General features: G+C 34.1%; 4 protein-coding genes across 7 annotated transcripts; 2 read left to right on the top strand and 2 right to left on the bottom strand.

Moving 5' to 3' along the window:
• Positions 1-1,689: 1,689 nt before the first annotated feature.
• On the bottom strand, positions 1,690-4,467 carry LOC131625550 (uncharacterized). The gene is made up of 3 exons (XM_058896402.1): positions 3,240-4,467; positions 3,042-3,137; positions 1,690-2,939 (listed from the first exon to the last, which is right to left on the bottom strand). Exons 1-3 carry the CDS (start codon positions 4,465-4,467, stop codon positions 1,690-1,692), a joined length of 2,574 nt encoding a protein of 857 aa, XP_058752385.1.
• Positions 4,468-4,479: 12 nt separating this feature from the next.
• Positions 4,480-5,066, bottom strand: LOC131625549 (uncharacterized). The gene has a single exon (XM_058896401.1). The coding sequence runs from the start codon at positions 4,999-5,001 to the stop codon at positions 4,480-4,482; it is 522 nt and encodes a 173-aa protein (XP_058752384.1). The 5' UTR covers positions 5,002-5,066.
• A 2,783-nt stretch (positions 5,067-7,849) lies between these two features.
• LOC131625540 (cinnamoyl-CoA reductase CAD2-like) lies at positions 7,850-10,340 on the top strand. Of its 2 annotated transcripts, none has more exons than XM_058896394.1 (7): positions 7,850-8,253; positions 8,446-8,597; positions 8,697-8,866; positions 8,954-9,145; positions 9,238-9,400; positions 9,492-9,650; positions 9,716-9,889. In XM_058896394.1, the coding sequence occupies exons 2-7, from the start codon at positions 8,480-8,482 to the stop codon at positions 9,733-9,735; spliced, it is 822 nt and encodes a 273-aa protein (XP_058752377.1). In that variant the 5' UTR covers positions 7,850-8,253; positions 8,446-8,479; the 3' UTR covers positions 9,736-9,889. The 2 variants fall into 2 exon arrangements, with proteins under 2 accessions (XP_058752377.1, XP_058752376.1); XM_058896393.1 differs by lacking the exon at positions 9,716-9,889 and adding an exon at positions 9,901-10,340 and having other exon boundaries at positions 7,855-8,253; positions 9,492-9,675.
• A 4,397-nt stretch (positions 10,341-14,737) lies between these two features.
• LOC131625539 (cinnamoyl-CoA reductase CAD2-like) lies at positions 14,738-19,771 on the top strand. Of its 3 annotated transcripts, none has more exons than XM_058896391.1 (7): positions 14,738-14,892; positions 16,029-16,191; positions 16,315-16,484; positions 17,029-17,220; positions 17,573-17,735; positions 18,458-18,641; positions 19,160-19,771. In XM_058896391.1, exons 2-7 carry the CDS (start codon positions 16,074-16,076, stop codon positions 19,302-19,304), a joined length of 972 nt encoding a protein of 323 aa, XP_058752374.1. In that variant the 5' UTR covers positions 14,738-14,892; positions 16,029-16,073; the 3' UTR covers positions 19,305-19,771. The 3 variants fall into 3 exon arrangements, with proteins under 3 accessions (XP_058752374.1, XP_058752372.1, XP_058752375.1); XM_058896389.1 differs by having other exon boundaries at positions 14,782-15,045; XM_058896392.1 differs by lacking the exon at positions 14,738-14,892 and adding an exon at positions 15,352-15,573.
• Positions 19,772-24,055: the final 4,284 nt, after the last annotated feature.

Genomic DNA, 24,055 nt, shown 5'->3' with positions numbered 1-24,055 from the left:
TGGTGTCTTCCAACACCACGAACACGGCCGCCATGCTCAGATGTTCCAAGGGCTGCTGTTAGGATATCGTTACGTCCATGTGGAACAAAGTCACCTTTTGCAGCTTCTTCAACCAGAGAATCCTACAAAATGCAAAAAACACAACTAAATTTAATATGGGACAGCAATGCACACTTGTGTAGAAATTCATGGAAACATGCTTCAATTTTGAAATTTTATCATATGAATCAACACTTTAAGAACATGCAAGCAAGGATGGATACAAAACGAAATTAGGCAACAAAATTATGACTCTAACAACCCTAGTACAGCCACGAAACAATCAAGAGAAAGTCACCAAAATCCACATTTTAGTCCACAAAATTAAACATCATCACAAGAATTTGGTTCATGACAATTAGCACAAGAGTAAGCAAGCAAGACATCGAAGTTTGATACATAGAGACATGACTTCAAGTATGTATGACATATGACAATCAATTTAATTCCAAGTTTTGCGCATCAATTAGTCATCACAAACATGTCAATTCACAACGACTAGGCAAGCTCACATGACAATCCGCAAATATATTTCAAATTCAAGTTTTACTTACAATTTTCTCCGCAACAGCTTGTGTAGACTTTGATGTGTATTCTCCTCCTTTCTTTTGTCGTGCTCTCTTCCATAACTCATGGCGTGACGGTGGAGATGGACTACCATTATCATCTAATGTAGAATCATCTCTTGATGATATCCTTTCATTTTTAATCGTCTCCTCGAGTATGCGATACCCTCCACGAGATAATACATGTGGGTATACATTCTTAGCCACATTCTCTCTACCCTTTCGACTTTTTTCCTATTAATTATAAAATCAAACAGTTACCACTAAACATAATAAAAATGCTATCATAAAAAACTCAAATATAACTCCTACTAACCTTAAATTTTTCGGTATCTCGAGACTTTAGAAACTCTTCCCATACTTCTTTTTTAATAAAATTATACTTGACATATGGAGGAGCGCGATATTTTTTGGGATTATTAACATACTCGTCTGTGAGTTGTGTCTTAAAACCTCTCCATCTCTCTCCTGCATATTTAATCCACTCCTTCTTCAACAGATCCTTGATTTTACCATCCTTGTCTTTAACACACCAATCTGGAATAGTGAAATGAATCTAAACATACAGTATATGGCATATGTTAGTATATATGTGATAATAAAATATAATAAAGTGTTGAATTTAAAATACCTGAACATCAGCCCATATAGCGTCTTTTGTTCCATTTTCTATGTCTTTCCACTCATCTTTCAAAATAGAACATTTCTGCCGAGCAAGAGATGCTATGTAACTCTTAAAATTTGCAGCATTTTTACCAACACCCGTACATTCATAAGTTCTTTGATCAAACTCGACCTTTATCTTTTCACCCGTTTGATGAACTTTGTCAATTTGTGTCATCATAGTTGGACCTCTAACTCTTTTTTTATTAGGATTACCAGATGAAGAGGACTTCTCGGTTGAATCAGCCATGTATCTGTTTAAACAAAAACAAAATAATTAGAAATCAAATTAAACACAAGATAAAAACAAATAGACATAAAATTAAGCACGAGATAAAAACGATTAAACATAAAATTAGGCATAAAATTAAAACAATTAGAAATCAAAGAAATGTCGAATTAACTTATAAAAAACACCATACTAGTTCTCCCATATCCCTTCTTCATGATCTGTGCGAATAGCATGCACATCATCTTCTACATCTTCTTCAATGAAGGTAGGCACATTTGTTGAGAGAGGAGGAGTTTCGGAAATATCAAGATTCGCATCTTGATTTTCATCACTATCATGCACCTTTCCTTGTAGAACAACGGACCACCTTTTATTACAAGGATCTGTGACATAAAAAACTTGTTTTGCTTGAGATGCCATGATGAAAGGTTCGTCCGCATAAGCTAACTTGCTAAGATCAACCAATGTAACTCCAAATTCATCAATTCTTACACCACTATTGATATCAACCCATTTGCATTTAAATACAGGAACTTTAAACACAACATAATCAACTTCCCAAATCTCTTCAATCACTCCAAAGTAGGGTGTAGATGCCATAACCGGGTTTTTATCTTTAGCACTAGAGAAGTGCATGGACTCGGCCACAATCATAACCCCACTATTTTGTGTGGTACTACGGTCTTCCTTTGCCTTTGTATAAAAGGAAGTTTTATTAATATCATATCCACTCCAAGTTATTATGTTGCATTTAGGCTCATAGGACAACCACTTAATTGTTTTTGAAGCACTATCATCACCAGCAATTTTTTCTTTAAACCACTCAGAGAAACTCTTATTATGCTCTTTTAACAACCCTCTTTCACTCATCTTGGGGTACTTTTTCTTTATGATGCTTTTGTGAGCAGATAAGTAAGGTTGAACTTCATCCGTGTTATTCAATATATACAAATGCGCTTGAACAACCACATCAATACTTAAGCTCTTGATCTTTAAACCTTGTGTACCCACACCCTCACATCTTCCATCATGACGAGACTTGGGAACCCCTACAGCATTCATTTCCGATAAATAGTTAGAACAAAACTCAATTGCTTCTTCTGCAATGTACCTCTCAACTATCGATGCTTCCGGACGGTGTGGGTTCTTCGTATACCCTTTTAGTATCTTCATGTATCGCTCTATTGGATACATCCACCGTAAAAAAATTGGACCACATAATCTAATCTCCCTTACTAGATGAACAATCAAGTGAACCATAATGTCAAAAAATGAAGGAGGAAAAAACATCTCTAATTGGCACAAGATAACTGCAGCCTCATTTTCCAAATCTTCTAACTTTAATGGATCAATGGCTTTGCAATAAATTGCATTGAAAAACAGGCACAACCTAGTTATAGTCTTCCTAACATTGTTAGGCAATATCCCACGAATAGCCACTGGTAGTAGTTGTTACATTAAGACATGACAGTCATGAGATTTTAAGCCAACTAATTTGAGATCTTTAACCGATACAAGCCTCTTGACATTTGATGAGTAACCATGCGGCACTTTGATACTTTCTAAACACTCACAAAAACTTGTTTTCTCTTTTTTCGACAAAGTGTAGCAGGCAGGAGGCAAATACGTCTTGTTACCTACATAATGTTATCATCAAGAATTTCAACAATTAAAGTTATGAAAATGCTATTTTAACATCAAAAGGTAATGATAGCTTAATTTGAACACATAGTAGGTACCTATATATTGTGGAGTTAGCTCTTCTCGTATACCCATCACGCCCAAATCTAGACGAGCATTAATACCATCCTTTGTCTTGCCTTGAATGTTGAGAAGTGTTCCGATTACACTATCACATACATTTTTCTCCACGTGCATCACATCAATACAATGTCTTACCTCAAGACTAGACCAATATGGAAGATCGAAGAAAACCGACCTCTTTTTCCATATATTTTTCGCAATAGGCCGCTTTTGGTACTTTCCAAAAACAGCAGTAATGCCCTGTTGTCGTTGATAAACTTCCTCTCCAGTTAAGGGTTTTGGAGCAACACCATACTCTTGTTCCCCATTGAAAGCTTTCCGCAATCTACGATATGGATGATAACGATTTAGAAATTTTCGATGCCCGAGATAAACAGTCTTCTTTCCTTTTTCAAGCTGATGGTAACATGTGTCTTTTTCACATATAGGACACGCTTTATGCCCTTTAACTTTATACCCAGACAAATTGCCATATGCCGGAAAATCGTTGATGGTGCAAAACAACATGGCACGCATATTGAACTGTTCACCAGAATGCGCATCGAAAACATCCACCCCTTCCTCCCACAACACTTTTAAATCATCGATCAGTGGACTTAGATAAACATCTATGTCGTTTCCTGGTTGTTTTGGGCCCGCAATCATCATGGATAACATCACATATTTACGCTTCATGCACAACCTAGGAGATAGGTTGTAAATCATCAGAAGAACTGGCCAAGAAGTATGGTTAGTATTTAGATTACCAAACGGATTCATTCCATCAGTAGAAAGTCCAAGTCTAAGGTTTCTCGACTCTTTGCCAAAATTTGGAAACAAAGAATCTATTTTCTTCCATTGCAAAGAATCAGCTACATGGCGGATTTGTCCATCACATTTTCTTTCTTCTGCATGCCATCTAAGATTCTTTGCATCGTTTGCATTAGCGAATAATCTCTTGAACCTTGAAATTATTGGTAGGTACCAAACCACTTTCGCGGGAGGACCCTTTTTGACCTCGTCATCATCACTAGATTCACCATGTCTCTTTTTGTAGCGTGACGCCTTGCACTTCGGACAATGGTTATAGTTTACATACTCTTTTCTGTATAATATGCAATCATTAGGACATGCATGTATCTTTTCATACTCCAAACCCATCGGACACAGTATTTTCTTCGCCTCGTAATAACGACTTGGCAGTACGTTACCTTCTGGAAGCATTTGTGTCAACAGTTAGAGCAATTCGGTAAAACTTTTGTCAGTCCACCCGTTAATTGCCTTCAGATTAAACAATTTTAAGACGGCTGACAAACGTGTAAAATTTGTGCATCCCGGGTACAAAGGTGTATCTTTGTCATTGCATAAACTATCATACGCATGTGCCCTCTTAAACGAATCTTGTCCAATATCACACATCATGTCTTCCAGACGATCATCCATTTCTACACTAACATTATCTCTTTGGGACACATTTGAATTTTCTACCACTTCACCGTGCCATATCCATTGTGTATAGTTTTGACAAATCCCTTCACAAATTAGATGATCCATGATTTTTTTCTTACTAAGCTTTGGTTCTTTATTTGCACAACGAACACATGGACAGAAAAAAAGCGTAGGGTGACTATCTTCAGCATTACTTTTAGGAGGAGGAAGATCTTTTTTAGCATTACTTTCAGCAAACTCTAGAAATTCCATCACCCCATGTTCGTACTCATCACTTAATCGATTAGCTCTCATCCAACTACGATCCATACCTACAACGTAAACTTAATTAATACTTAGAATAAATTCTAAGTATAGTTTTTATATAATATCAAATAATTGTTATAGCATATGTTATGAGGTACAACACTTTAGGCTCACTAAAGTATTCTTTTAATTAATACTTAGAATCAATTCTAAGTATAGTTTTTATATAATACATTGATAAAAGCACAACATTGAATCATTGTAACTTGTAATTATTTTTCCTTCCCAATATTCTTAAACTATTTTTTTATTCCTAAGCACTTAAATAATCTATGATGATCTAAGCAAAAATAAACACCGGCTTGTATGATAAAATACAACTCATGCACACAAAATGTCAAAAACTGTCAATTGCAACTTAACAAATCACTCAGTTATTATATTATAGCTAGCAACAGAAGGAATCAAAACTTTGAATAAAATAAATCTCATCCCATATCCGTGTTGACATGACAAGCACCATCTAGTCATTTATTTTTCTCAATCATAAACTACTTCCAATGCTATAAAATCAATAATGCAAGATAAGGTTCAAATTAATATGAGTTTCATTTGCTGTAGAGAAACAATATTCCTAGCAATTTACAAGATTCTTTCCCACTAATGTTTACACTCAATCTTTTATGATACCAAATACAAACTGTAAAAGTAATAAAAAACAAGGAATGTAGGATTATCCAAAATTTTATGATACCAAATACAAACTGTAAAAGTAATAAAAGTAATAAAAAACCAACACACTTGAGCATACTTTAAACCAACACACTTGAGTAATAAAAGTAATAAAAAACCAACACACTTGAGCACACTTGTTTGGAGAAAGTGGCTAGAACATACTTTAAATATCTACACTTTTATGAGTCACTCTTGAGCATTAAGAAAAGAATCTCATTGGATAGAAATGAAACAAACCGCCTATAGCATGTAATAACTAGTTGTCACTTTTGTCTATGTTTACATATGTTAATTAACTTGTATTTTGGAATTTCCATACTTTTTCTATTATGATATGTACTTTATTTTTAAATTAGCATCCTTTAGATTGAGTGTCTAGAAAATTGTTTTGATAGTCTATACAGTGCAACACACAAAGTCACAACAAGCAACCAACTATTATTTTATTTTTCTTTCGCTTTTGGATAATTTAAAATTTGAAAATAATCAAAAAGAAGAGTTTTATTTGAAATAATAATGTTTTCTCTTTGGATAGTGTGAAATTGGAAATTTACCAACGGAAAAGATTCAAACACTTTGAGAGTTTCTTTTCAAAACCATTTTTATCACTACTACTCTTCTAAATACCTCAAGTGAGATGGTTACTAGTACTATCATACTCACTCATTCCCTTATCATAAAAACTTCATCTAAATTCATAATATTTATGTTAAAAAAGTAGTTATAGTTATTAATTTGTTTTATAAAGTGTTATTATTACCACCCATTCATATTTCATATTCACTTTTGCCGTTTTTTCATATAATTAAAATTTAGAGGTCTTTGTAGCTTGAGAAAGAAAAAGTTCAAAACTTGTATCTGTTAGTCAAAAAAGTATGTTAATTAATATTCTTTTTTATTGAATGCCAAAATGAAGTTTCTGTCTCTTTATGGTTTCGCATCTAAACGAAAGTTCAAAACAAAGACAATTGTTTCATTAACGCTATTCTAGGGTCTCAATACCGAGTTATCATCAGGCCTTGGCTAAAATTTTCTTTGGTAAATAGATTCTTTGGATGAGATTTGGAGATAACTATTTACTGTAACATAGCTAAAATTTTAGATTCTACAAACAAGCTTCTATGGTGACATCTAAGAAGATACATTAGCAATCACACATATGCACACAGTAAGCAATCTAAAACAATAGAATAAAACAAAAACCAAATTGGAACTGCAGTAAAGATTCGTTCTATTGAGACTGAAAAAATTCACTGAGATAAAAAGACGAAGAGGGGAACCTGAACGGACTTTGTGGCTGATTGCGGAGGCTGGCGGCGGCGAAGCAGAGGCTGGCGGCGGCGAAGGAGATGCTGGCGGCGGCGAAGGAGAGGCTGGCAGAGGGAGGTCGCGCGCGGAGGTTTGACGGAGGAGGGAGGACGCGCGCGGAGGTGTTGACGGAGGAGAGGCTGGCGGCGGCGAAGGAGAGGCTGGCGGAGGGAGGTCGCGCGCGGAGGTGTTGACAGAGGAGGTGAAGAAATGTTACGCAGGCTGTGAGGAGTGAAGAAAGTTACGCAGAAAAGAAATATTGTTTTGTGAGAAAGGAGGCTAGGGTTTAGTTTGTAATGGTGGAAAAAATGGGGTACTTTTCCCATCGGTTTTCACATGGGCCGATGGAAAAGCCCTTTCAGAAATACTTTTCCCATCGGGTATGAATTGGGCCGATGGAAAAGCCCAATTAAAAAGACTTTTTCCATCGGTTATGAATTGGACCGATGTCAGAGGCTTTATAAAATATTTCACGTTATTTACAACAATGCCACCGTGTAGTGGTTTTTTATTTTTTGAGTTATTTTTCCCATCAGCTCCATTAAATGTCTGATGTAAAATCTCAAAATCAATATTTTTTCACATCAATTTGTTTTAAAACCTGATGTAAAATTCTTTGATATATTTTTTTCCCATCAGTTTTATTTATACCTGATGTAAAATCTTATAACCAAATGTAATATTTTTAGTAGTGCTCTTCGCCACAGTTGAAGCAAATTACCTCTTTGTGCTTACAATTAGCTACTTCATACGCGACTTTACCACAACGGAAACCCCTCTTTACCTCTCCAGTACATGCATTACTTTTATGACCTGGCTTCCCACATTTGAAACATACTATACCAACGGGAGTGTCTCCCCCCACTAGTCCTCTTACCCTCAACAACTTTTTATTTAACCTTAGCAGCTGGAGCATCAATGTCACATGGCTTCACACTAATCAAAGTAGAAAGTGTCAAACAGCTGTTGTATGCATCAATATGACTATTTTTATATTTTTTTTAGTTAGGTGGAGTAGTAGAAAAAAATAGTGTAACGACAATTTTGAAAGCATGTGATGGCGGCGATTCGGATTTAGCACGGTCGTCAAATTCTGAAATCTTACAGTCAAGATCAGGATCTGATAACTAATGGAGCAGCTTGATTGACATGTAGCAAATTAATTTCCGTGGTGGTGGATAAGGCGACTCATACTCAACGATGACACCAACAACGTCTCCGTCAAGAAACCATACCTCCAATCTTTTCTTTCTTCTCACGTCACCACTTAAGGTATCGTTTTGCTTATTTCATTTTCAATTGACTAACTATGTGGTGGACGGTGGTGCCGTCGCACCATCTTTCTTTCCTTTATTTTATTGTGCTAGAGGAAAGAATAGTGATGTTTTTGTATGTTGTTTTGTTATCTTTCAAACTGATACAACTAATGTATTAGTATTAATCTATAATTTCTTAATATAATAGTGAAGGGAAGTCCATAACTTTGTGAAAGAGGATAATGAGTGGAGAAGGAAAGGTGGTGTGTGTGACAGGTGCTTCTGGTTTTATTGCTTCATGGATTGTCAAGTTCCTCCTCCAACGTCGTTACACCGTCAGAGCTACTGTCCGTGATTCAAGTCAGTGCTTCTTTTTCCTTCAACTTCTTTTTCTGTATATAAATTTATTAGCTATTTGGTTACCCTTATGAATAAGCGGTTTTAATGGTGTGAAAACAGGTAATCCCAAAAAGGTTGACCACTTGATTAAACTTGATGGTGCAAAAGAGAGGTTGCAACTCTTTAAGGCTGATCTTTTAGAAGATGGTTCCTTTGACTCTATTATTGACGGTTGTGATGGTGTCTTTCATACTGCTTCACCTGTTCGTTTTGTTGTAGACGACCCTCAGGTTCATTCCGTTCTAATTTTTATAAATAGTTGAATGTGGCGTGCTTGTAAGTATATGCACCGTTAACTTTTGATTTCTATATTTCAGGCTGAGTTGATTGATCCAGCTCTGAAGGGAACTCTTAATGTTCTTAAATCATGTGCGAAATCACCATCGGTGAAACGAGTTGTCTTTACTTCTTCTGTTTCTGCAGTCGCATTTAATACAAGGCCAAAGAATCCAGAAGTCATAGTTGATGAGACATGGTTTTCAGATCCAGATTTCTGTAGGGAATCACAGGTTAGCTTTGTTTTTCCATTTCAGAATGAAAATCTGAAGTTTGTGAAGCCGCACATGTGTTTTTTCTTGCCAACTTCTGTTTGTGTTTTCAGTTATGGTACACACTTTCAAAGACATTGGCTGAGGCTGCTGCTTGGGAATTTGTGAATGAAAACAACATTGACATGGTTGTTATCAACCCAACAATGGTTGCAGGACCTCTCTTGCAACCCGAGGTTAACGAAAGTGTTCAACCAATTCTAAACCTAATAAATGGTAATTCTTTCATTCAAAATCACTTTTGTCAACTTTCGCAATGTGACATATTATGTAATGTCATATTTAATCCTTGAGTTTTTGAATGCAGGTATACCTTTTCCAAATTTTGCTATTGGATGGGTGAACGTGAAAGATGTTGCGAACGCCCATATTCACGCATATGAGATTGCTTCAGCTAGTGGAAGATATTGTTTGTCTGAGACAGTAGTACATTATTCAGAACTTGCTAAGATTTTACGAGATTTGTACCCATCGTTACAAATTTCTGACAAGTAAGTTCGTCGCTATGCTTCCATATAAAATATGAATTGTTGAATGTATGCCTGAACTGAAACTAAGAAAATATTCAAAGCCTGTTCAATTTAAGCCTAGTAGTTAGTTTATATTATAGAAATTCAGTACCTACTGCTTCCCATACCTGTTTACAAAATAAAATGGATTAATGGATTATACCCCATACAACTTATGAAGCTATGCACTCTCTACAATTTTATCAGGTGTGAGAATGAAGAGACATATATGCCAACGTATCAGATTTCCAAGGAAAAAGCTTTAAGCTTGGGAATAGAGTTTACTCCTTTGGAAGTCAGCCTCAAGGAGACTGTGGAAAGCTTCAGGGAGAAAAAGATTGTCGACTTTTAATCAGCCTCAACATTCCACTTATTCTATAAAGACATGAAAAAATGTTAGTGTCATTTGATCTATGATGTGGAAGTGAATCCCATCTAGCAGAATAACACTTATGATTGTAGTTGTTGAATTGAATTTTCATTGTAAAATAAGGTGTAAACTTTGTGTTTAATCAAAACGGGTCAATACTGTTCGGCACTAATGTAAGCTGGTTTTTTCATCATGTAAATCTATATTCTTGCTTTGTTATGTCAATCTACCTTTGTAATTGTCTTGAAGGATTGAAGATAATAATGAGTTTTTTTTTTTTAATGAATTTTGTTTAATACCGAATTTGTTCCTTTATTAATTAAAGAATTTTTTAATGGATATCATATAACTATGGAAAAAGAAGTTTGATATATATATTTGATGAGGATTTGGAAAAAAAATTAAACTTTTTAATTGATACTATATTAGTATTTTATATGAGTTCAATAGATATACACTAATCATGGTTTTAAATTGTAGTTGTAGCTACGGTGGTTGTGACTATTGCAGTCATACAGATTGAAGTCGTTACAGCGTGAATTTATATTTATGAACATAAAATATTACATTTTATTATTTATTTTAGATTTCACTCGTCTTCCATTTTATCTCTAAATTTATATATATATATATATATATATATATATATATTCATCATCATTTTGAATATCACTAATCCTTTTAAAACATACCTTAAATCTATAATATAAAGAGATCAAATACCATTTTGCGAACATTGCATAATCTCTTGCGGGCTGATGCGGCGGTTGTGGTGTTATGATGTGGTTGTTGCGGTGTCATGATGAGGTTTTTATTGTGAATTGCAATCACACTGCAATTGGGGGCTAATGCGATTGCAGACACTATTGCAACCGCAATATTGTGGTCGCATCATTTGATGCAGGCCGCAATTTAAAACCATATTGACGATGTAAAATGATTTCATACGATCGTTCGATAAAAAATTACTACTTTGCTATGTCATATAAGGGCCCGTTTGGTGCGCAAGATAAAAGACAGGATAAGATATCTGTATCATATCATATCTCAATCCAGTGTTTGCTGACACAACAGGATATGATAAGTTAATTTTGAAACTTATCCTATCCTACCTCACTAGTTCAAATTGTTATCCTGAATATGAGCTGGGTTAGAATCCGACAGGATAAGATAAGAAAATGATTTACTAATTTACCCCTATAAAATATAATTTAAAATAAAAAATTAAATATGACAAAATATAAATAAAAAATAATTTGATATTAAATTAAAAATATTAATATTAATTTAATAAAATAAAATAATTATTAAAATTATAAAAATATGAATTCTTATTTTATTTTTTTATCAAATTAAATATATGTTCTTGCAAAAGTAATTTTGTCATATATATATATATATATATATATATATATATATATATATATATATATATATATATATATATATATACACACTATCCGTTATCCTGTGTTAACCAAACACATGATAGGATAAGTCTTATCATGTTTGCATCATATCCTATTCTTATCCTGCTTGATATCCTATCATGTCTCTATCATATCCTACGCACCAAACGGTCCCTAAGTATTTAAAAAATATGAGTGTTTTGGCAGGATACACATCGCTTATTAGTTGACAATATAAAATTATTTTATACTATCAATGGATTCCTTTTTCTCATCTTATATATTGTTTTTATATATAAAAATCACTTAGTAACTTTTAGAAAAATTTGGCACCATATAACGAGAATAACTTTATTTTTAAATTTTTTTTATTTATGTTGAAACAATTAGAGTTTTCAAGGAAGACAAGAAAGAAAAAGAGAGAGAAAAAAGATTGAGAATGAGAGAAAAATTATATTTCAAAATTTGTGAAGCTGTTAAAACCGCTAAGTGTTAAGTGTGTAAAACTATTACAATAACATACCTATTTATTGACAATAAATGTCCAGTCCAAAACATACAAAATCATATTTTATCTTTGGTACAACAATTATAAGCTGTATTTACAGATGACTTTTACTACTTCGACTTGGTCGAACATACTTATGTCGAATACAAACTTTCTATAAAATAATGAATTTGACTTCTAACACACCACATAATTCATGTTTTTGAGACTTCTAACACACCACCTAATTCATGTTTTCAAGACTTCTCATCCCAATACTTTTCTTCAACTCATCAAAGCTGACTTTCTTCAAGGGTTTGGTGAGTATATCAGCTAGTTACCATTTTGTCTTACAATGCTCAAGTTCAAACTTCCCTTTATTTACTTGATCCCTAAGAAAATGATACCTCATCTTTATGTGTTTACTTCGACCATGACACATAGGGTAATTGACTAGGATGACAAGTATTACTTTCTTGTTTGATTTTGTAATCTAGCATATTCAAGGTATTAAAAACTCCTTACCAGATTTTCTAACTAGAGAACTTTTACATGGAAAACATGAGTAAAAAATCAGTTGACCCCAGAGATGATTATGGTCCTCCCATTAAAGATATAAAAGATAAGGAAATAATTTTAGGTTCTCCTTCTTTTATTTCTAAAGTTATCTCTCCTATTCTTGCCACTCCTCTGAAGCTTACTTTATTAACCTCATTGGCTTTTACCTCTCAAATTACTAGTCCCTTAACTCTTCAAAGCTTTCCCGTCTAAATTATCCTATTATACTCCTCCTCCATCCTTACCAAAATCAACTTTTGTTACTAAATATTTGTCTATACCCATATTACCTTTAGAAACAAATTACTGTACTCCAAATTTGTCGTTATTACAAAATATTTCGAGAATTTTTCCCCCCCAGGTTTTTTTTCATACATAAAGATCCACCTAAGACCGAAAAATTCTACGAATTTATCTTAGTTGATTCAGAGTCTATTACTCTTACCCATTAAATAGATCAAGATGATAAAACTAAAATTAAGTTCTCTAAATTCAAAATTAATAAGGTTTTATCTCCTTTTGATTAGAAACAACCTCCATCAGAATTAAAATCTTATTGTAGAACCTTTACTCCACAATACTATTCTTATTTTGATTACATATATGGGTGCTTGGTTCAATTTTTTGTCTGTTGAACCTTTTAACCACACTTGGTTTATATGGTTTAACAAAGATATTTTACTAAGCTTTCCCTAATTGGTTTATTCAGTGGTTCCAAATTGTTAAGCCAATTTTACAAATATTTTCTTAATATGCCTCTAAAGCCTTCAACAATTTTACACAAAATCTACTTAATATTTTCTTAATATTTTTTTTATTATGTTTTTGTGCTGTTTTTGGAAGCACGTGGATTTCATACTGGACTTTTTCAACTGAACCATTATGGAAAAGATCCTCTTCCACTCAATTAGTGAAGAAATTTTCTGTTAAATGGTGGTCAAAGTTTAACATGGTAACTTTGAGCCGACATACACTAGGATGACCTTGTAACTTTGAGCACAAATCATGGTTATGCAAATCACAAATAACACTAAATTTTCACTTCTTACTAGCCAACATATAACCACGAATTTTAAATGGACGCTCACATTTTCTAGTACCCGTGTCGTCTCTTTTAAACTTTCTTAAAGAAGTATGGTATTTCCCGCTTCTTTCGCACAACATTGTTATGAAAGTGTTTCTTCTTGTTGTACCATTATCCGATCTTCCTATTACCACACAAAAACCAAGGTTAGTTGCATTACTACGAATCTATGTGAGCATGCTTTCACGATCATGAAACTCTTGTTTGTTATTAAAGTCACCGTCGACATCTACCGCCTTTACGACTACCCCGTCAACATTCGAAAAAACATCGACTAAAGGAACTAATTCTCATGAGATATTATTGGGGTGCACCATATCGATTTATAAACAATAACACTAACACAAAATCACAAGACTGCTGGAAAAATCTGCACAGACACGTTCCGTAGATGCACCTCCGGAACGTGTTTATCTTCAACACGTTCCGTAGATGTACCTACAGAAGCAACATTACTCTTTTTTTTTCCATAAAACTATACATAATGTGAGCAATGTAATGGACAAATAAGATTATTTATGTTGAAATTCAGTTTTCTCTTGCTCATTTAATTTGTTGCACTTAAAAGTTGGAGTTTTGAAGTGAAAAATGATATTGTTGATGTAGGATTTTTAGGTTGTAGAGAGATGAGTGTTGAAAAAGAAATGTAACAATGGGGGAGTCATCATGCTGGTTCAAAGTATATCAGATACTTCCGTAGATACATCTATAAAATTATCTGGCGTTAAGCCGTTCCGTAGATGTACCTACGGAAATATCCCCGAATTGAATTGAAAATTTCCAAATTTTTATTAGCTTAAAATGCTTCCATAAATACAACTATGAAAAAAAAATTAATTTTCTATAAAAAAAATACTTCGAGAGATATACATTTACGGAACAGAATCAAGTGCATTGAAAATTTCTCTTTTAAAATTATAAAATAAAAAAGGGTTAAATAAGTTTTTGGTCCCTATAAATATTGCAGTTTTCATTTTTAGTCCCTCCCTACCTTTAGGCAACAGTTTTTACAAAAAAAAACCGTTGCCAAAACCAGCTAAAACCGTTGCCAAAACCCCAAAGGGACTAAAAATGAAACTGCAATATTTATAAGGACCAAAAACTTATTTAACCCAATAAAATATAAACATATTTTCTATTATCAACTGGATCGGACAACTAATAAAGCTTGACAGCCTAATAGTGTTTAAATGGTGAGTATAGCAAATTAGTTTCCGCGGTGGTAGTTAAGCGGCATTTTCATCTCCTTGCTCAACACTCAACGACGACACCAACAACGTCTCCACCTAAGGTACCGATTTTCTTATTTCTTTTCAAGTGACTAACTCTGTGGTGGTGGTGCCGTCGCACCGTTTTTCTTTCCTTTTTTATCTGCGGCTCAGTCTCAGACGCACACCAAAGTTTCCGTCATCCACCGTTGCTCTCACAAGTCACGGTCTCTTAGGTACAGAGATTTATCGTTTTATTTGGTGTATGTGAGAACATGTAGTTAGTTATATCAGATTTTCTTCTCATCAATTCTGTTAAAATTGCCTCATGATGATAATTATACCAAAACTGAAAATCTGTTGACTTTCAATAATTGTAATTCTATTTCCTTTTATGCCTTCACATACTACACTAGTTAGTTAAGGAAATACCTTATCTTGTATTTCACTTTATTGTGAATAAGAATTAGTTTAAATGTAATTATTTAGTGTAATTACCGATATAACCTTGTAACCTTTATATATAAGAGAAATAATAATGAGAAAGGTATGAAGCCAAGAATTATTGACATGGGTATCACTAGGTTTTCGATCAAACCTGTGAGTCTTAGGTTAATCTTGGCTTTATTCAGCGACACCCCACTGGGTCGCTCTTGAAATCATCTCGGTAGATCTCGTTTCTCGGTAGTTGAAATCATCTCGGTTCTCGGTAATCTCTTCCAAGATTGCGATTCTAATCTCTGGTGCTTAAAATCGTGTTTCTGGTAGTGCTCATAAGTTGCAATTTTGTTATTCCTCCTTGTTTGCAAATCGTGTTTGCTTTGATCGTGTTCTCGTATCGGTGTCGGCAAGTACCAATTTTGAGTTTTAAATGTGTTGTTTCCTTTTCAACACAAACATTCCATTTATAATTTCTTTACATGTGCCCTTATGGTACAAGTTAACATTACCATTTGTTTTTACTGTGATATAGTAAGTATATTGGTCTTCTACCCTATTATAGTCTCTTCAGTTTCTATTTCTTTTATTTGCTTTCATTTTACTTCATTTTCTGTTTAGATTTTGTACTAGATGATAGAATACTTAAGTTTCTGTGTGTGTGTTTTTTTAAACTGATACAATTAGTTGTAGAAGCTCAAGGACAAGGTAATGAAAACTTGAGCATATTATCATTTAATATGAAATATGAGAACTAATCTATAATTTTTAAATATAATAGTCAAGGGAAGTCCAAAACTTGTGAAAGAAAAAGAGAAAGAGGACAATGAGTGGAGAAGGAAAGGTGGTTTGTGTGACAGGTGCTTCTGGTTATATCGCTTCATGGATTGTCAAATTCCTTCTTCAACGTGGTTACACCGTCAAAGCCACTGTTCGTGACTTGGGTCGGTGCTTTTTTTCCTTCAACTTCTTTCTCTCTTTATATAAATTCATCAACATTCTTGTTCTTTTTGTTTTAGCCATTTGTTTATCCTAATCAATGAGTGGTTTTATTGGTGTGCAAGCAGGTAATCCTAAAAAGGTTGACCACTTGATTAAACTTGATGGTGCAAAGGAGAGGTTGCAACTTTTTAAGGCAGATCTTTTGGACGAAGGTTCCTTTGACTCTGTTGTTGAGGGATGTGATGGTGTATTTCATACTGCTTCTCCTGTTCGTTTTGTCGTAGACGACCCTCAGGTTCATTCCATTCTATTGTTTATAAATAGTTGAATGCGGCATGCTTGTTATTATGTTTTATATTGAGCCTAATTCATCCTTAGGCCCTGATAGGCAGCATATTAGGTTTTATTTAGACCTAGTTCATCAATACAAAACCAACTTGTAAGGTGAGAGATGTCACTTTTTTAAAATTCTTTTCGAGCCTAATCTCTCTTCATGCGTGTGTCAGGTTTTTTCGTTGGGTCAAAAAACATTCTATTTTTATGACTAGTAATATAAAGAACTTCATCTGATGACCTGTTTCGCACCTTCCTTTCACACATGTTGTTATTTCTTTATCATAAAAGAAGTTTTTTTCCTTGAAATGTAAATGAAATATTGTTTAACTGGTTTTCATAATTTACAAATAAAGTGATTAAGGATAAGCTTTACTTGCATTTAAATATGGTTTGGTTTCTTTGAAAAACTTATCAGTCTTGATTTAAAACAAGTTTTTTTGTTGTCTTTCCGAAACAGATAGTTGCCAATGTATGCGCTGTTAGCTTTGATTTCTTTATTTCAGGTTGAGTTGATTGATCCGGCAGTGAAGGGAACTCTTAATGTTCTTAAATCATGTGCAAAATCACCATCTGTGAAACGAGTTGTCTTTACTTCTTCTAATGCTGCAGTTGCATATAACACAAGGCCGAAGAATCCCGGAGTCATAGTTGATGAGACATGGTTTTCAGATCCAGATTTCTGTAGGGAATCACAGGTTAGCATTGTTTTTTTCTATTCAATATGAAAACCTGAAGCTCGTGAACCTGGGACTTGCGATTTTGATGTGGTTTATCTGAAGTAAGAACTGAATGATGTACTTTTCACTGTTACAAGATAAATCACTGGATGATATTACAAATGATAAAAGACAATCCTTAATTATACTAATACAGACTCTTGATCCTAATTAAATAAGGAAACAAATGCTAATATATAAGGGAATATGGAACTCAATCCAAAGGAACAACCTATGTTATCCTTAATTACTCTAAGATGCAATTATTATCATTGGATATTTTTTATAAATTAAGACTAGCTTTCTTGCCAACTTCTGTTTGTGGTTTCAGTTATGGTACATACTCTCAAAGGCTTTGGCTGAGGCTGCTGCGTGGGAATTTGTAAATGAAAACAAGATTGACATGGTTGTTATTAATCCAACAATGGTTGTAGGTCCTCTCTTACAACCCGAGGTTAACGAAAGTGTTCAACCAATTTTAAACCTAATAAATGGTAATCCTTTCCTGACTGAATATGAGTTCTGTTTATATTCTTGATTGATTTGTGTTTTGTGGTTATTGATGTGATGTGCGCAAGAAAAGATATAGATTACCAAATATCTTTTAATAGTTTTTATTGATATTAGATAAGATTAAGGTAGTTAATGACCAATGAATCTTCTGTTGCATTGTGAATGTTATTGTTCATAGGCTCAGATTCCCTATGGGTCTGTGTGCATTTGGTAAGGTTTTAATGACAAATTTCCTTTAAATAATTTGGAAGAATTGTATTTATTCAACTGACTTGAACTGTTTTTAACAAATAAATCCGAAATATTATTTGGGCCTATTTATGATTTTAGTATTGGTAAAAACAGTTTCAGTTTATTTGTCTTTCAATACTCTGCTATTTTTACGGATACTAAAATTATACATAGGTCCAAACAGTATTGTTTCTACCAACTCTGCGACGTAGTTATTGGTCAAAATTTTAGTATTGGTAAAAGTATTTAAAGGTTTCGCTCATGAAGTAGCTGTTTCTCATATCTCTGATGTTTACTCTGCTATTATTTGTGTTTAGTATGTCATTGATTATTAATGTATATATGTTGCTTTGATCAATTAATAATCATGAATTTTTGCACTGGTGTAACATATTAAGTAATGTCGTATTTATTCCAGAAAAGAATTGTTACTATTGTATAATAAAAGAACTCCTTGAGTTTTTGAATGCAGGTATACCTTTTCCGAATAGTGCTATTGGATGGGTGAATGTGAAAGATGTTGCGAACGCCCATATTCACGCATACGAGATTGCTTCAGCTAGTGGAAGATATTGTTTGGCTGAGAGAGTGGTACACTATTCAGAACTTGCTAAGATTTTACATGGTCTATACCCAACATTACAAATTTCTGACAAGTAAGTTCGTCGCTATGCTTCCAAGAATGCACATAAAATATGAATTTTAAATGTATGCCTGAACTGAAACTAAGAAAGTATTCAATCTATGCCTGTTCAAACAAACTAGGGAGTAGATACCACTGTCAAAAAAACCACAACCATAATGTTCTGGGATCATGTCTTTTAAACATGTTTATCTCCTTAACAAGCTTCCTACCACTTCGTTAGAGTCTTTGCCTTTTCATGTTTCCCTTTCCTTAGACCATACAACAAACACAAATTAGATTTTTGCTGTCAATGATGTTTCTCTTTCGGTTAATCAACCTCTCACAACGGTTACAAATGCGCGCGCCCTCATGATTTTTGTCCATCTCTAAGGATATTGTTATATTATTATTCAACAAAGTTCATTTCTCATGCAAAGAAGTGTAACCATCTGCCTCAATACCTACTGCTTCTCATACTTGTCTTCCTGCCTCTGTGCACACTTTTCCCATACAACTTATGAAACTATGCACTCTCTACAATTTTATCAGGTGTGAGGATGAAGAGCCATATAAGACAACATTTCAGATTTCCAAGGAAAAAGCTAAAAGCTTGGAAATCGAGTTTACTCCTTTGGAAGTCAGCCTCAAGGAGACTGTGGAAAGTTTCAGGGAGAAAAAGATTGTCGACTTTTAATCAGCCTCAACATCCCACATAATCAATGAAGACATGAAAAAATGTTGGTGTCATTTGATCTATGATGTGGAAGTGAATCTCATCTAGCAGAATAACACTTAAGATTGTTGTTGCTGAATAGAAGTTTGTTGTTGTTGGATACAAGTTGACAACTTCAATCTTATGTTTACTTTGTTATTATAAATTATCTTGTTGAGAAGGAATTGCTATTGTAAAATAAGGCGTGTAAATTGATAATAATGCAAGTGTGAGTAAATGGAGAAATAGTCCCACATTGGATAGTAATGTGGAGACTTGAACATTTATAAGTGGGAGAACTCACTCACCTATCACCTTAAGGTTTTAAGTGGATAAGTGGTGTGTCTCTCAAAGAAGTTTTTTACTAGGGGTGTAATCGGATTCGGTTTTTAGTCAAAAAAAGGTCCGAACCGATGATATATCCATTGGTTTGGTTTGATTTTTAACAACTAACCGGTTTGGTTTGGTTCGGTTGATCGGTTTATAATGTTTTTTTCACTATCGTATTTTTCGGTGTATTTTATGTTATTTCTTATTTTTTTAAGGGTTAATGAACTTTTTCGTCCCTTTAAATATTTCAAATTTCGTTTTTAGTCCCTCCAAGATTTTCCTTCAAGAAATCGTCCCTTCAAAATTTTTCTTCTGAACTATTGATCCCTAATGTCAAATTTCGTAGCTAATCGGTGGCTAAAGTCGTAGCTAATCTCTAGCAAATTTGACGTTAGGGACCAATAGTTTAGATGAAAAATTTTTAAGGGACGATTTCCTAAAGGAAAATTTTAGAGGGACTAAAAACGAAATCTGCAATATTTAGAGGGACCAAAAAGTTCATTAACCCTTTTTTTAAATTACATTTAACATAATTTATTGCATGCTTTATTTTAGGGGTGTAATCAGATCTGTTTGGATCGGTTTTTAGTCAAAAAAAGGTTCGAACCGATGATATATCCATCGGTTTGGTTTGGTTCAATTTTTAACAACTAACCGGTTTGGTTTGGTTGATCGGTTTACAATGTTTTTTTCAAACATTATATTCATCAGGATATTCTTTACTATCGTATTTTTCGGTGTATTTTATGCTACTTCTTATTTTTTTAAAATTACATTTAACGTAATTTATTTCATGCTTTATTTTTTCAAACAAATTACGAATTGCATTTAATTTATACGAAACATTGACATGATTTTCATTGCATTATAAAATAAATTTACTATCAAATTCAAAAGTTAACACTTGGCTTCAAAATGTTGGAAAGAGATTTGAAGGCTTAATAAATAGAACACAAATCAATTAACATGTTTCACACCTCAAACACATATCGAAATTATTTTCTAACAAGACTAGAAGGAATTTTGTTGAAAAAGAAACAAAAGAAGGTAAAAAAAATGAAAATTATCGAAGTGAACTTGAACACGAAGAAGACAACTATAATATATCAGAATGACGGTAGTGAAATCAACAATGGTGGCGGGCAGTGAGAGCAGCAATTCCAAGAAAGCAATTTTTTTGTGACTTATGGTTTCTACTTTCTATGTATTAGAGTTTGGTTCTAGATGTGTGCTTTACTAAAGAAACAAAGTGTAAACAAAGAAGGAAAATGGTGGGACCGATATAAAATTTGGGCTTAATGATGAGTGGATTAAAATATTTAGAGCATAATTATTTCTATTGGTTTGGTTCATCGGTTTGGCGGTTCCTAAAAACTAAAACCGGGAACCGAACCAAACCACTTCGGTTTTTATTGGTTTGGTTCGGTTTTAGAACCAAACCAAAAACAATCAATTTTATTTCGGTTTGGTTTAGAATGGATCGTCGGTTTCATTAGACTTTTCTGATCCGCTTACACCCATATTTCTTACTATGTCATTCTACCATTGTAATTGTAATTGATATGTTCATTTATTTGTATATATATAAAAATTATAAATTGTTAAGTGATTTAGTAATTTTTGATGCCATAACAAGGATAACTTATAACATTTTCATGAATATGATATTGGAAATACAATATAATATTTGTTTTAATTTTTAAAAAATTATTCTCGGGTATCTTTTATACTAGACAATGTTGTTTACTTGACTTTGTCAAGCGTTTGGCCCGCTAAAAATTACAAAGCCTAAGCCCAGTTTGTGGCCTATCATAGGTTTATTTTTGACAATTTCTTTATCCACCCCTACCTTCTTAGGAATCCGCGGCGAAATTTCAAAAACGCTCCTACTTTTTGGAAGTGCATTTTCGAATGCACCTTTTTATGAAAAAAAAGGTGATTTCGGATGTGCACTTCCGAAAATACCTTATTTTTTTAGAAAAAAAGGTGTTTTCGAAAATGCATCTCCGAAAACAACTTTTTTTGAGAAAAAAAGGTGTTTTCGGAGATGCATTTTTGAAAACACTTTTTTTTTGAGAAAAAATGTGTCTTCGGAGATGCATTTTTGAAAACACCTATTTCAGAGATGCATTTCCGAAATATTGTCTGATGTAGAAAACAAAAAACAAACGAACAAAGCTTCGATTTATCATAAATAATCGAAATTACAAAGATAGATCAACATGAAATTAAAGTTACATATTATTAAACACGGGTAGTTGAGGATGAGTCAACATTTTGATAACGTCGACTCCTGATCTTTAAAGTTTCGCATCCAACTCGATCGGACCCTTCGAAGAAAATCGTCAAAAGTTGTCCACATAAGCGCTAAATCTTTGTCGTTCTTGATTTCAAATCGGTCAAATGCATTTTTTCGCAATTGTTCTTTTATGTGCAATTTCATGGTGTCATCCGCTTTAGAAAATTTATCCATTATCTCTTCCAACTCGTCGGAGATGGTAATTTTGGATTCACCCTCTTTTTCCGGTACGAAATCATCAAAACGGAGCTTTTTCCAATGATCAATTACTTCATCCATGCTTATCGGGGAATTCAACTTCATCTTTTTAGAAAGTATACAAGCACATGAAAGCCCGTAGATTTTTCTAATTGTGCACCCACATTTTGAACTATCCGGACCCGTTGCCTCCGCCCGCTTCGCTTCATGAAAAATAAAATTCAATCCCGCACGGGATATGTTGTAAATCAATTACGAGTATAGATTTTTTCCCTTAAACTGGTGTTCCGCAACCGTCTTGCTCCGACCAAACGATGTTTGAATTTCATTATGTTGATTTTGGAGCATTTGGTTCATGGTGTCCCATCCCTTACACAAATCCCCCTTGCCACACAATCATATCTTCAATGCCGCATGTGCGGATTCAACTTGGTTAGCTGTAGTGCAACCAGATGTCTAACTCGGTCCGTCCAAGCACAAACAATTTTTTCTTTTACTTTTTCAAGGATAGTACTTTCGACGTAATGACAAAAAATGTTCAAAGAAACACACAATGTTCGGAATTGTACCACTTTCTCGGTATACAATTCTTCGGAACGTGCATCTAAAATCTCCCTCCATGCGGCCATTATCTTGTCCACCACAACACCGACTTTGATGATGTTTCCGTTGTCATCCTTTCTTTCTTTCGTGCCAACTGCGAGTTTGATCTTAGTTCTCACATTGCATGTTATATGATATCGACAAAGTAATGCGGTTGATGCTGGGAAGACGGTACCGACCGCATTCATCAGAGCATTATCTTGGTCGGTAACGATGACACTAGACATATTCTTTTGATCAACCAACAAAGTCTTACATATTCCCAAAGCCCATGTAAAGTTATCTTCTTTCTCACATTCCAAAAAAGCAAATTCAACTGAATATGTCTTGTCCGTGGAGGTCACACCAACAATTTCTAGAAGCGGAAGCCTATACTTGTTGGTCTTGTACATCGAATCAATTATAAGAATAGTTGGAAATGTGTTGAACAACTTGATACTTTCGGGATGAGTCCAAAATATGTTACGCACCGTAACTTTGTCCTCATAAGTTCTGAAGCTTGAAACGTATTGGTTATCGACCAAAAGTTTCAAAAGGTGTTGCATTTCCAACCTCAGACCCATTTTCATGACTTTAAGATTATACCGTTCATTGTATACTTGCTTGATATTTGAAACACTATCTGATTTTTTTCGCTTCAATTTCGCAAGTATGTTTCTCGGCGCAACTTTGATTGTCAATAATTCTGAAATAACATCATTCTCTTCGCGAGACAACTGACACGCAATTGGATGCCCGTGAAGATTAGTTTCCAGTGCATGATTATGAACTCCACATATGACGCCAAAACACCACAATCCATCAATCCTACGAGTTACGCGCAACTTAAACGGACACGCACACTTTCTCGATTCCGTGTCATCGTGTTTTAACACCCGGTTTGTTCGTACATACTTCCCACCCCTCTCGCAATTCAACATAACAAAAGCTTTCCTTCTACTACTTTCATTGTCGGACCTTAATATCACAATGTCAAATCCAAGTTTACTAGCTTCATTTCGGACTCAATCTAGCAAATGTTCACGACAAGCGAAAGTCATATCATTTGTAAATTGTGGTCGGACATCCACCGCAACGGTAATGGTTTTAACATCGTTAACCGGCTCATTAGGCTTAGCATCTACGTTGTCCTTTTCCGGGACTACTAACTCATCGGTGACAATGTTGTCCGGATGCACCATACCTAACATATGCAAAAAACATCAATGCTGTTAAAACAGTTTTTTAAAATTCTACATCAGAGATTATTTCAGAAGTGCACTTCCGAAAATTATTAGGTGGTGTATTTTGAAAGTGCATTTCC

This window comes from Vicia villosa, unplaced genomic scaffold, assembly GCF_029867415.1.
Source record: "Vicia villosa cultivar HV-30 ecotype Madison, WI unplaced genomic scaffold, Vvil1.0 ctg.000219F_1_1, whole genome shotgun sequence".
NCBI lineage: Eukaryota > Viridiplantae > Streptophyta > Magnoliopsida > Fabales > Fabaceae > Vicia > Vicia villosa.
The sequence above is the reverse complement of the archived record's forward strand: the minus strand, read 5'-3'. Positions and strand labels throughout refer to the sequence as shown.

Coding starts and splice junctions, on each gene's coding strand:
- LOC131625550 (XM_058896402.1), bottom strand. CDS start 4,467: ATGCTTCCAGAAGGTAACGTACTGCCAAGTCGTTATTACGAGGCGAAG. Junction 3,138..3,239: donor GCTAACTCCACAATATATAG/GTACCTACTATG, acceptor AACATTATGTAG/GTAACAAGACGTATTTGCCT. Junction 2,940..3,041: donor AAGTATCAAAGTGCCGCATG/GTTACTCATCAA, acceptor AACTACTACCAG/TGGCTATTCGTGGGATATTG.
- LOC131625549 (XM_058896401.1), bottom strand. CDS start 5,001: ATGGATCGTAGTTGGATGAGAGCTAATCGATTAAGTGATGAGTACGAA.
- LOC131625540 (XM_058896393.1), top strand. CDS start 8,480: ATGAGTGGAGAAGGAAAGGTGGTGTGTGTGACAGGTGCTTCTGGTTTT. Junction 8,598..8,696: donor AGCTACTGTCCGTGATTCAA/GTCAGTGCTTCT, acceptor GTGTGAAAACAG/GTAATCCCAAAAAGGTTGAC. Junction 8,867..8,953: donor TTGTTGTAGACGACCCTCAG/GTTCATTCCGTT, acceptor TCTATATTTCAG/GCTGAGTTGATTGATCCAGC.
- LOC131625539 (XM_058896391.1), top strand. CDS start 16,074: ATGAGTGGAGAAGGAAAGGTGGTTTGTGTGACAGGTGCTTCTGGTTAT. Junction 16,192..16,314: donor AGCCACTGTTCGTGACTTGG/GTCGGTGCTTTT, acceptor GTGTGCAAGCAG/GTAATCCTAAAAAGGTTGAC. Junction 17,736..18,457: donor AATTTTAAACCTAATAAATG/GTAATCCTTTCC, acceptor TTTTGAATGCAG/GTATACCTTTTCCGAATAGT.